The 12,990-nt window shown below is 53.5% G+C and overlaps 1 protein-coding gene across 1 annotated transcript in view; it reads left to right on the forward strand.

Annotated features, from left to right (window-relative positions):
• Fam53b (family with sequence similarity 53 member B) overlaps positions 1-12,990 on the forward strand; it is a 64,419-nt gene extending 51,429 nt beyond the window's left edge. The window contains exon 4 of the mRNA XM_041666444.1: positions 9,074-12,990. Coding sequence (XP_041522378.1) covers positions 9,074-9,433 — 360 coding nt within the window. The 3' untranslated portion in view covers positions 9,434-12,990. The remainder of the gene's footprint in view (positions 1-9,073) is intronic.

Raw genomic sequence — 12,990 nt, forward strand, 5'->3', positions numbered from 1 at the left:
TCTTTGATCTGTAGTCACCCTGTGCACACTGTAAATGTGGAGCCACTCCACTGCTTTTGATACACTCCCATTTGTCTCAACCGGAAACTCAGCTTCTCCTCCCTGCTTTGAGATTCCATTGCCACCAGACATTGTGCTGTGTCTACTTGGAACGTCGACTTCTGCTGTCTTGGTCTCCACTGACGTATGCACTTGCTGTGTCTTTCATGCTCTCGAGTCTTTGCTTAAACTTTATTTGCTATGGGGTGGTCTGTGGGATTAGCCTGTATTGTTGGCTACAGAACTTTCCAGGCTCATGTCATCTTTTTATTTTCAAATGAAATGGAAATATCAAAAATGAAATAGCTGGGCATGGCAGCATAGGTCTGTAATCCTATGGAGGCTGAGGCAGGAGGATCAAGGGTTTAAAACCTGTGCACATCGGCACTGCCTCCGTCCCTGTGCACATCGGCACTGCCTCCCTCCCGGTGCTCATCGGCACTGCCTCCCTCCTGGTGCTCATCGGCACTGCCTCCCTCCCTGTGCACATCGGCACTGCCTCCCTCCCGGTGCTCATCGGCACTGCCTCCCTCCCGGTGCTCATCGGCACTGCCTCCCTCCCGGTGCTCATCGGCACTGCCTCCCTCCCGGTGCTCATCGGCACTGCCTCCCTCCCGGTGCTCATCGGCACTGCCTCCCTCCCTGTGCACATCGGCACTGCCTCCCTCCCTGTGCACATCGGCACTGCCTCTCTCCCTGTGCACATTGGCACTGCTTCCTAGAGCACATCAGCCCCACCTCTGTGCCCCAGAGTTGCTGTGAGCATTCTGCTGCCTGTACTTCCCTGAGGGTTGTGGTCTCTGACAGCATTGGCTTTGGCCCCCAGCCAGATCCCTGTGTGCTTTGGAAAGGTCCCTTGACGTTGTTAAGTAAAGAATCCTCTTCACCCCAAACTGTGAGCCAAGTGGTTTCACAAACTCCTTCCTGAGTCTATGCCGAGTGGAATGTTCACTGCAGAAACAAAATGTTTATTTTCCAATGGTGAGGGCTCAGGGAGGCCCTCGAAGTTGGCTTCCACACCCTCTGTGTTCAGGCATGCCATCTGCCATCCTGGGGCCTAGAGCAGGAACAGCAACCATCATGTGTTCTGTCGGGTGACAACAGAGAGGGGACACTGGCTAATTGCCATTCAGGAAATCTGCAGTGTTCTGGACCTCCAAGGCCTCTTCTTACCTGCAGCACTTTAGGTATGGGCCCTTCAGTGGGCACACTGTGAGGCAGTCCCTGAACTAGGCTATGGGGCATGACCTGTATGACCGTCAGGGAACAGAGGATAAAACAGGTATTTGAGCTCTCCTCCAAAACGCAGTGTGCGAGGTTGGGTTTAGTAGGGGAGAAAGAGCATGCCAGTGGAAGGAAAGCCTGCCCAGTAGGAGCTGGGCATCCAGAGCGGTTGGCAGCAGAGGGAATTCACATGGCTGCACCATCCTGAGCACGTGGGGAGCAGGGCCAGGCTCTGGCCTACCTGAAAGGTGTGGTCCAGTGAACATCACTCTAGCCGATCCTTAAGAACTCTGGGTCAGGTGGTTATCTTTGGAGTTCCCCGTTGTGAAGCAGCCTCTCCCCGGCTACATCCTATTTGATGGATGACATCAAGACTCTGCTAAATGCTGGGTCTGGTCCTGGTGTCTGACTCAGGCTGCTGGCCCTAAGTCTATTCTTCACAGGCCCAGCTTCTTAGGCTGTGCCTGTAAACGGACTGTTCCAGAATTAACAACCCGAGTTAGGTCATTTTCTTACAGTCCAAACTACCATCTGGACCTGCAGCCTGCAGTATTACCCTGGACCAGACCACAGCACGCAGACTATAAGAGGAAGGTGTTCCCAGAGGTGCAGCAAGGGAATTGCAGAGCAGAGATAGCCAAGGCCCAGAGTGACTGTGGGTCAAAAGGTCCTGAAGGGGGATCTCACAGCTTTATGGTGCTGTTCCTAGGGTGTCTCTGAGAGTGGCACGATTTTAGCAGCCATATAGCATACCTGGCTTTCCTGAACTCTATGCTAGCTTTCCTGGACTGGAGGTGGTTGGCAGAATTTTGAAGCATATCACATCCCCTGGTCCTTGTTCCCTTGTTAGTAAGAAGGGACAAATGACTCCCTGAGCTAAAATAGGCTCCGTCGTCTGTCATTGGTGTAGCTTCAAGGGGGGTGCGTGTGCCACAATCCCCTGGCATGAGGCAGATGCTTGCAGAGCACATGCTGGCTCCTAAAGATGGGCACTGGGGAAGCAGTGGCTCAGGAAGGAAGGAGGGAACCTCCCCAGTGATGGCTTCCGTACAACGGGTATTTACTGTTCCCATCAGCCTGTTGGCTTCTGGAACCTGGAGTCTGGGAAGAGCCCAGAGTCTTTGGTGCCAAATCAGTGATGCTATCAGGGCCCCAAGGACCATGACTTATTTCAGCTCCTTGTCTCAGTCCTTGGCATCCTGGCTTTCCCACCAGGTTTTCCAGTTAGCGTTTCCCACATGCCTGAGAGTCAGGAGACCATCCAGGCTCAAAAAGGCCCGGAGCACTACACAGAGAGGTGGGCTGAGCACAGTCTTGTTGACCCTGCTTGAGAGTATGTATAAAAGACCGGACATGGTGGTCTTTAATCGGAGCACTCAGGAGGCAGAAGCAAGTGGATCTCTGTGATAGTTTGAGGCTAGTAAGAACTCCATAGTGAGATTCTCTCTCAAAATAATAAGCAAATCAAAAGCAAACCCAGGGAAACTACATGCTTTGTCAGCCCCAACACAAAGGAGACATTGAGAATTTGTCTCATGGCCTGTTGTTTTTAGATACTTGCGCAGTTCTGTTGTACAGTGTTGTACAGTGTCTGCTTGGGCAGGAAGTGCCTCCACTCAGGCAGATCCAAGGGCTCAGCACTATGCAAGGCCAGCTAGAGCCAGCTGCCCGCCTGGCCTCATGGACTGGCCTTGTTGTTCTGCTGTCTTAGAAGGATTTGAGGAGACTCTGAGACCTATAACATAGAGAGGACAATAATGTTTGGCTTTTTCTTTTATGTGTTTGTGTACGTGTATGTGCACATGTGAGTATGTTCAGATGTTTGCATATGTGCATATGTGTGTCTGTATGTACACACACATGGAAGCTAGAGGTTAACCATGGGTGGTGTTCCTCAGTTACTATCCTCCTGTTTACTCCTTTATTCTCTCGCATATGTATGCATGCTTTCATGAATTTGTGTGTACCACATGTGTGCAGCAGCCTGTGGGGGCCTAGAAAGGGCATCAGATCTCCTAGAACTGGAGTTGCAGGTGGTTTTGTGAACTGACATATGGGTACTTGGAATCAAAGCCAGTCTTCTCCAAGAGAGGCAGCTGCTCTTAACTACTGATCTATCTTTCTAGCCTCCATCCTTGTTTTTTGACAAGGCCTCCCTGATTAGGTCAAGCTGGCTAGCTAGCAAACCCCAAGGATCTGCCTGTTTTTGATTCCTAGCTCTGGGATTATAAGCATGCACCGCTACACCTGGCTTTAAAAAATTCCAAACCAAATCTAAACAAAAAAACAGATTGTGGAGATCCAACTCAGGTCCTTGTTGCTTGTGTTGTTGTGTTGCTTAGTGACTGAGCCATCACGACATGTTGTTTTTATGGGTTCATTAAAAAAGGGAAATGACATGGGAAAGAGAAGCAAGTATGGCAGCCTTGAAGCATGGTGACCGCAGAGGGACTGGACACTTTTTGTCCAGGAGAAAGCATGTTTGCACTTGGTGAACATCGCCTGTCACCACCAGACACTGACATCCTCATGCAACAGCTGTACTTTGAACGCGGCTGCTCAAGGGGCGGTGTCTCTAGCAGCCTTGGCTTCCCAGCAGACTCAAGGTAGTAGTGCTGAGGGCCCAGCAGCAGCATCTGCTCAGGGCGTGGCATTCCTGCTCTAGAAGGAACAGAGGAGGAGTTCCTGGGGAGAAGCGCCCTGGAGCGCAGGTGTGTGATGGACCCTGTGGTCCCACATGCCGAGCCTTAGGTACCGTGTTTTAGTTCCAAGAAGTAGAACTTGAGTCAGGGATTATTAAGCAGGTGTTTGATGGAGGGCAGGGAAGCTGACAAGACTCGGAAAGGCTGTGCAGCAAGGCAACACAGGAGCTGGGCCACTGCCTGGGGCTCGGGTGACATGGCTAGCCCTTGAGATGTCATTCTGCTGGCTGCAGGACAGTACTTCTGTCGCTTGTGGAGTTCATCTTGAGCTGGGTGGCCCCTGTGAGGAAGGTGTCCTTCAGGCTTCTTAGCCCCCAGGCATTCCGAAAGGGACAACTGTGACCTTACAGCAGCCAAGCAAGGGAGAGTTGGTGCTTTGGTTTGGCTAAGGGAACTCGGTGGGGTGTCTGCAGCCCACTCCCTGTCCCCAGTTTGCTTCCACTTGCCTTTGCATTTCTTAAAATATCCCGCTGGAACAGCGAGCTCAAAAAGAATAATGCATTTCTCAGGTGAGGAGGCAGGAAGCAAGGCCACAGGGCACCAGAGAAGCCAGCCCCTGTGGCTTTAGAATCTAGGTTGCCTGTACTCCTCCTCTGAGGCCTGCAGTGGGGTGAGAAGGATGCTGTGCCATCTGTTCTTAGGCATACACCCCCCCACACCAGCTGGCCTGTCTGTGTCCCCAGATGCCCACTTCTAAGTATGAGGGACAGAGCTTATAAGCTTGGGGCCCTTGGCACCCAGGCAGCGTTCCCTGGGCGTGGGGGGTGGGGGGCGGGCTTTGCTGTCATCTGCTGTGCTCAGGTCTTACTTAGCCTTCTGTGTCACTGCTGAGGAAACAGATGGTTTGGAAGCTTAGAAGATCTTTCTGAGGTCCCCTTGTCATGCTTGACATGTTGGCCCATATCACCTGGAGAAGGGAACAAGCTGATCCGGCACAAGGCTTGGCAAGGCACTTGCCCTGACCAGGCACAGGGGCCGAGGGTATGCTGAGCTGACATGTTTCCCTCAGGGGACTGGGATCCAGGAAAGAAAGAACCCCAGGAGTAAGCCGCTTTCATCACTGCCCAGCCCAGAGCCTCCTACCCAGAAGGAAGATGCTGGAACAAGTCTGTGTATAATAAAGGCCCTATGGCTGGGAGAAGAGTTAGCAGTGTTTTCTGGCTGGCAGGCCCAAGGCAGCTGGTGCTGGGTGCTGAGCCAGAGACCCAAGCTAGAGCAACAGCATGGTCAGTGGTCCCTGTTGTGACCGACTAGAGCTGAGGGCTGCTTGGTTTGGTAGAAAAACTCCCTGGGCATGGTTTTGTTCTAGAGTCCTTCTTGTGGGCTCGAAGAATGGGCTCAGTGTCTTTGGTCATTAGCCCGAGGCCATAAGGACAGTTCCCACTGAGCTTGACGGCCTGTAAGAAGTGAGGCGCCCATCCATGGGCCTCAAGAACAGAAGCTGTTGGGTGAGGTAAGGTATGTCCTAGAGCAGCAGTTTCACCTTGGGATGGTGTGTTCACGCGGCACTTGGAACGTCACCATTCTGTGCTTTCCCCGGACTCTTTTGAGGTGTCCAGGCTAGCAACAGCCCATGCAGTGCTCGCTCGCTCTTCATGGGAGCCGCCTGACCTGCTAGAAGAGGGTAGGCAGGCGTGCTGAGGATGCAGTGGGCCTGAGCATGGGTGCACAGTGTGTGTCTCCACCTGGGTGGGCTTCCCAGGGATGGGATTCTGGACAGAACACCCGCTGCCTCATTATGGCAGCCGCATTATTCCCTGGCAGGTGGAGCGTGTCACCAGATGGAGCGTTCAGTGGAGGCTCTTGTTTTTAACTGTGGCCAAATGATTGAATTTTGAGTCATCAAAGTTTTCCAAGCGCACTGGCTTGGCGAGGGTGGGGGTGGAGATGGGGGAAACACATGGACGGACGGACAGATAGATGGCTCTGAGGGGATTTCTGTGGTATTCTGTGATTTGCCTGGGACAAGATGCACCACCTAGACATGTAGCTTCCCACCCTGCCAAGAAGCAAGAAAGTCTCAGTTACTACAGACAGTCGGGGGAAGGGTGGCCCCAGGGTGCCCTTGGCCACAATGTTTAACAGACAGACCAACGTTCAGAGGTTGAGGTAGCTCTCCTGAAGCCATGATGCCATGTGAGTCTGATTCAGCTTCTGAAATGACCTGTGGAACCTTGGCACTTTTTAGGTCTAGCAAATGGGTCCCCAGCACCCTACCATGGGCTATGTCCCATGCCTAACATAGCTGCTGGTGTTTTCACTGCAGCAGCAAGCCCTTAGAGCCAGTCACTGAGGAGCAACAGAGTGGACTTGGGCTCTAGAAGCCAGGGAAGTCATCATCTCTGCACTAAAGGGGCCACATCTGCTAGGGGTTGCTTCTCCGCAGGTGACACCTTCTCATTGCCATTCTTACAGATGAATGGGGGAGAGGTGCTTCCTCCGGCCTTACAGCACTAACCCTCAACTCAACCAGGGCTCCACCCCCATGGCCTAAGCACCTTACCCCCAATGATTCCACTTATTAATCCTTTAGGCATTGATATGAATTTGGAACACACAGTCTGAACGCATATGCTGTTACACTGGACACAAAGTTGGGACCTATTAGCTGTACCTTAGATCGTCTGCTGGGCAAGATCAAGGTGAGGCAGGATGGCCCCGGCAAGATAAGGAGAGCACAGTCCTAGAGCCCTGGGCAGGGAGCATTTCTGTTGGGGCCTACTTCAAGGCCCCTGCCTCTGTTCACTTTGCAGCTCACAGAGAACAATGAGGCATGTTCTGGCATCTGGCACACTAAACAGATGTGATGATACTCTAGTACCGTTGGCATTGTCCTTCTAGCAGTCAGTGAGCACTGGAGCACTGACTATCCATGGCTCTTTGCTCTTACACAGCTATTGAGGCAAAAAGATGCAGTGCTTAGCCAGGGATGCAGCAGGGTGGGTTGGGCTCCCGAGTCCTTGACTAGTCCTAGCCTCACCCCTAGGCCTCCGCCATCCATGCAGTCTGGCCCAGGAAGGAGCTGCCAATGCTGAGCCCCCCCACCCCTTGTGCCATGCTCTGTTTCACTCAGCTCAGGTCAGTGGCCTGAAAGGCAGAAGTCTTCCCCGAGTCGCATCCAAGTATTGCTGTGGCAGGGAAGGAATGAGTTCTGTGACTGTGGGCTACATCGAACATCAAATAAATCTCAGCATCAGCAGGGTCTTACAGCTGTGGGCTCTTCTGGCCTGGGCCTGAGTCTCAGGATTTTCCTGAAACCCAGAGTTGAGCCCCTCAGCACCCCAGCCTGTTCCTTTCTCTTTTCTTTCTTGATATTTAGTTATTAGGCACATGGGGGGAGGGTGCTCTGGTGAGCTTGTTGAAGTCAGGGGACAACTCTTGGGAGTCAGTTCTCTCCTTCACCACGGGGACCCTAGGGGTTGAACTCAGGTCATCAGGCTTGGTGGCAAGTGTCTTCACCCATTGAGCCATCTTGTCTGCCCCTCCTTTTTTAATTGAAAGATCTCAAGAAAAGTGGACCCATCAGCAGGGTGTTTCTTGCAGAGTGTCAGAACAGCGTGTGTGCCTGTGATAGGCACAGCCACTTTCCCCTGGAGAGGGCACCTTTCATCCTCTGTCTGTTGAGCCTGTCCTAATAGCCTGTTTGCTGTAGTGGCTAGCAGACAAATACTTCAGCCTTTGAAAGGACTGGGGCCCTTGGGACAGGCCTGTGTCTTTCATCACCTGGTGAGAGGCAGCAGGCGCTATTAAGTTCCTGTGCACTGGGGAGAAGCCAAAGTCTGCTCCTCTTTCCCCAGTTGGCTGCAGGGCCTATGAGGGACATCAGGCAGGCCACAACCCCCATCCATGTCTACTTAGGAGACCCACATCTGAACTGTTTGGTGGCACCAGTGTGCAGTGTCGGGGCTGACACTCTGCTCAGTGGCTTCGACACCATCTTTAGCTATACTTAGTGTTGCACCAGGGAGAAGCTCTTGTGCAGCCACACTTCCTCTCTGGGGCTAGTAGATGTCCCACAGTTAAGGTGGGGACCGTCACATGTCTTTCAGATGAGGCTGCAGAGGCCCCCAACGAGTGCCGGCTAGAAGCAGCGGGAGCCCGGCCTCCTGCTGCAGATCAGTGTGGGTCAAAGCCACTGCATTTTCAGCCTCAGTTGGAACCCAGAACCTGTATTAAACCAGGTATCTGGCAAGTTCTGAATACCCAGTTGGGACATAGATAAAGATCTCTCGCACCACCCTGCCTCACTCTGGTCATGGGAAGTGGGTGGGGTAGGAATTATGGCAGCGGTGTACCCTGGTGATAACTCCATATGACTCAGCTCCCTTCTCATAAGGTGGCATTGTGTTACATGCTCGCTATCGCCCTGGTCTGTGTCTCAGAGGACATGCGGACTCTGGATCACTCACAGATTTTATTTAATACAGTGTAGCCGTGAGTATTCATGTCAGGGCCAGAGATGTAGTTCAGCGATACAGGGCACAGTTAGCACATGTGAGGTTCTGGTCCAACCTCGAGCACCACCACCAAGAAAAAAAAAACCATCTTGTTTCTGTTTTCATGCATATCTTCCACTGTCTTCTCAGACTAAGTCACAGCCTCAGGTAAAAAATATTCAGGAAGAACTGTGTCTGCATAGGACGTTTGCATAACCCAGGGTTAGCGGCTACTGAGAGGGCATTTATATCATAACGGGTCCTGTCCAGATCCTGAAGCTGACCACACTTGCAATCTCATACAAGGATTTTCACACTGAAGAGGGAGGACCAATCCCAGATGAGGGACATCTGGAAAGAAATGGCCTTAGCAAGGCTCACCCTTCCTACAGCCTACTGAAAATGTCACAGATGGTCCTGTCTCACTGCAACCCACAAGTGTGGCCTCATCCCGTTCTTGCCCTCTATAGTAACTGCAATTGTATACCTTTTAGCAACACAGTGTTCACTAGCTGGGGGTACCTCTTCATGAGTAAGTCTCATTCATGGTGGACTTGCTACAGCCTGGCAGATGGAGTGCCGGCTAGGCTTTGTGGGGCTTTGTAGGGTGTGTGTGGCCCCGGGTTCCAGGAGACCGGCTCTTTGCTGACCATCGTGTCTCTTCTTCTACAGAACTGTCAGGCCTTCAGCAGCCTCAGTTGCCTGAGCGTGGGGGTGGAAGACCCCAGCTCCCCAAGCCCCTTTGCCCTTGTCAGTGGCACCCGATCCTGGACCGCCTTGCTCTCAGCTTCCAACCCAGGGGGCCGGACCCCTGCCGCGACCCCAGTTCCAGAGCCTGCTCCTCATTCCTTCGACGATCACTTCCCCTGCCAGGAGGACCTGTCGTGTGAGGAGTCGGACAGCTGCAGTCTTGACGAGGATTGCTGCAGGAAGGGGGAGCCGGCCGCAGCCTGGCAGGGCCTTGGTGCCTGCACGAACAGCCTCTGCTCTCTGGACGGCGAGCTGGACATTGAGCAGATCGAGAACAATTGAGGGGGCTGTGGGCTGCGGCCCGGGGCAGAGGCTCTGCAATGGGTGGGCCTCGCTCTGGGCCTTAGGTGGTCACCAAGGGGGATCCTGGCTCCTAGGTTCTGACCAAGCTTCCAAAGAGAGCCCATCCACTTCCCAGGGAGCAGCTGTCCCCCTGCGGTGCCCATACTTGTGAAGGCAACTTGGCCCCACCTCACAGGCAACTGCTGGCCTCCCACCAGTTCCATGGAACTACTGTAGCCCAAGAACAGGTTTTTTGGTTTGGTTTCCTCCTCTTTGTTCCTCATGGAGTGCTGGGTAGCCATTCTCCAGGAGGGCTGGGCCAGCTGCGTCCCACAGGTAGAGTGCCAGGGGCCTGAGCCCACTGTGGCCTCGCTCAGGTTCCGCCTGGGGAGTTGCCCAAAGCCTCCTTTACTTAGTTTACTCCGTGCCTTCTCTCCCAGGTCTCCCTGTCCCCGGCTTGGGAAGGTTCGGGAGACGCCTCTTGTAGTGACACCAGACCGTGTGGCCTTAATCCATTTGGGGCACTGTGCAGGGATTCTGGGGGATAATCCGTGTCCCATTTTTGGGGACCAGGGGATAGGTCAGGGATGACCAGAAGCCATTCATACTGGGTAGGTATTTGGGTTGTGTTGACTGAAAGGTGGGCCCATGAGTTCTCCCATGGCACCAAGAGTCACCCACACCTCTGCCAGCACAGGGGCTGCCCTGGCAAGGCTGGCACTGGCAGCCTTCCTACTCCCCAGTCCCCGAGGGCAGAGTTAGGTTGATTCAGCCGAGTGTAAAGATGTCAGTGACAAGATGACCTCTTCATCGTGTCCTCAGGAGCTACAAGCAGGTGCAGGAGACTTGGACCTGTCTACATTCCTGGGCAGAGGGATGTCTACTGGCCCTTTGCAGGCTGCCCACTTGGCAGGCATCCCTCTGCAGTGACCTAGGCTGGGGGCCCGCAAGTCACACCATTCCTAGCACATGGTTGCTTGTGCACAGACCCCGCTGGCTTTCATGGAAGTGTACTGCCTCTGGCTTCAGAACACCCCTCTCAGTCCGCTGATGCAAGCCTAGCCCTAAGGCTCTTCTCTGCAGGCCCAACCACAGCATGGCTTGAATCATACTCCCCCTCGCAGCTCCTCACTCCCAGCATAGTTCCCAGAGGGTCTCTGTTCAGGCAGCTCCCCGAGTCTTCTCTGCGGACATGCCACAGGGCTCTGCACTCTGGGACTCTGGCTTTTAGCAAACTTGGCATCTTCTGCAGACAATAGCAAGTGGGCTGGCTTCCACAAGTGGCTTGTTTTCCCATAAGGCTAAAAATAACTGGTGCATTCTCTCGAGTTCATGGACATGTGATCTAGGCACTTCTGTAGTCACTCTGCTGTGCCTACCCCCCGTGGTTCCATCCTCTGCTGGTTGAGCCCAAATGGGTTATCTTTCACCTAAAGAAAGAGCTCCATGGGACCCTTCTGTTTAAGCTTTGTCAATCCACCCGAAGGACTGAGGCTCAAGTTCTGATGTATAGGTGATGTTTCTTTAAAATCTGACCCAAAGGTACAGGAGGTCCCACTCCTATAGCCCCGGGTTGGGTAGCATGGTGGGTCCATGTGGTGGTGGGAGACCAGCGGGACTCAGGGCACCAGAAAGCCAAAGTAGAAAGCTGGCGAAGTCATTACATGGGAGCCCTGCCTGGTGCCTCGTGGCGGCCATACTTTCTCTGTATAAAGCCTGGAGGAAGGTAGCTGAGAGGGTGTGGGAAACACACACCAGTGCCCAGAAAGCCCACAGTGAGTGAGAGGTTCTGGGTCTGGAGTCACCTCACAGTCCCTAAATCCCACCCCTTCTAAGGACGGTAGAGGCTGGGCCTTGTTCCCGGGGCCTATTTCACACAGCACACTAAGGCCAAAGCATCCACCAATAGCCAGCTGCCTGTCCTGTGGCCTGGGACCAGCAGCTCTGGCGGCAGGTGTGTCTTAAAGCTGTTGTAATGGACGGCTTGTCTTGAGACTGCTGGCTGAAGGACAGTTATCATCCTTCCTTCGGACACTGTTCCCTGGGCAATAATGCTCCAAACCTGGGATAGGCCTGACCCTTTTCAGCTTCCTCAGGCCTTTCTGCACTGTCCCTGTCCCACTGAGGCCTCAGTCCGAGCCCCCAACATAGGAGCCAGAGAAGATGGCAGGAGCTTTTCTGCTTAGAGGAAGACTGTCTTCATTTGCTTTTTGACATTCTTTTAATTGAGCAAAGCAGGTCTCTTCTGGAAGGTACCCATGTGTCTTTCAGCAGCCATGCTACCCAGACCCATTCGCTGGATCTAGCACCTCTGGTCTTGGATCTCTTGGAGGAGGCACCCACGTGCTTGGCACCACAGACAGCAAGCAGAGTGGCTTAGCCTTCAGCAGTGTGGCTTCAGTATGGACGACATTAAAAGTCTCCCCTCCCTCAACCTGCCCGTGAGTGTCATCCCCCAAAGAAGCTGAGGGTGTGCTTGGCCACCCATTGCCTAGGGAGCCCAAAGGTCTAGAGCAAGGTGTGGCCCCACCGGAGCCAGCCAGGGGAGAGGGCCATCCATCACATTGCGCACCCCCCCCCCCCCCCCGCTCACTCCAAAAGCCGCTGAACTGAAAGGAGTTGCTCTCTGCAGGTACCTGATCTGAGTTCAGGGTGGCGGCCTAGACAGTTTACATGACTGGCTGCCCACGCTTGCCTTACTCATGGGTGGTGAAGGTAGAACCCGGTCCGCACCCATGGGCTTCCTCGTGCACAGGCCCGAGGAACTTGTTCGCCCACACATGCAGATGTGCAGAAAGCCTTACTTAATTTTTTTTTCTAAATTTGTATGTAGAAAGAAAAGTTAAATAAAAGAAAGGTCCACACTAAGCAGGAAGTGCCCTCTCCCAGTTTCCAGATGGGTCAGCAGACAGATGGCATTGTTTTTCTCGGGCTCATTCAAGGTCCATAGCAGTTAGAACTCACCCCTGAACCCTGTACCCCATTTCCACTGATGCAGTTAAAATTACTTGAATGACAGCCACTTAAAATGTAAGCTAGGTGCCAGGGCTCAGGGACCCTCTGCCCATGCAGCCCAGATGCTGCCCCTTGCCACATCCATGCTGCTGGTCAGACCCCGTCCCCCTGGTGCCAGGCCCCTTAAGGAGGAAGAAAAAGCTATTTTAAAATTGCGGACTGATGGAGCTCCTGTAGCCTAGGTAGGATAGCCTGACCTCCTAGCATGGTCTCATTGACAAATGAATTCCATTGTCAGTGTCGGGGATGCCCAGGGGTCAGCAGCAGTTGGGGCCCGCAGGTTGTCCTGGGGCCATGTGTGCTGACCCCGCCAGCAGGCAGTGGTGGTACTGTTTCAGGTAGTACGGTGACTGGCGTGGTGAGTCAGGCCCCCACCAGGGCAGCAGTCCGTGGGCAGCAGCCTGTGCTGGGTCTCTTCACTAGCACCACGCACCGCTGCCTGCCCTCCCACACAGGCCATGACTGCCTCGCGCTACGGTCGCTCTAGTCTCAGGAATTCGCTTGTTACTTTTACTGTGTAAATAAAGCTTCCTGGTCCAACA

The sequence above is a fragment of the Microtus oregoni genome, unplaced genomic scaffold (genome assembly GCF_018167655.1).
Source record: "Microtus oregoni isolate MIOR12 unplaced genomic scaffold, Mior012 000016F_ref0000370, whole genome shotgun sequence".
Taxonomy (NCBI): Eukaryota; Metazoa; Chordata; class Mammalia; order Rodentia; family Cricetidae; genus Microtus; species Microtus oregoni.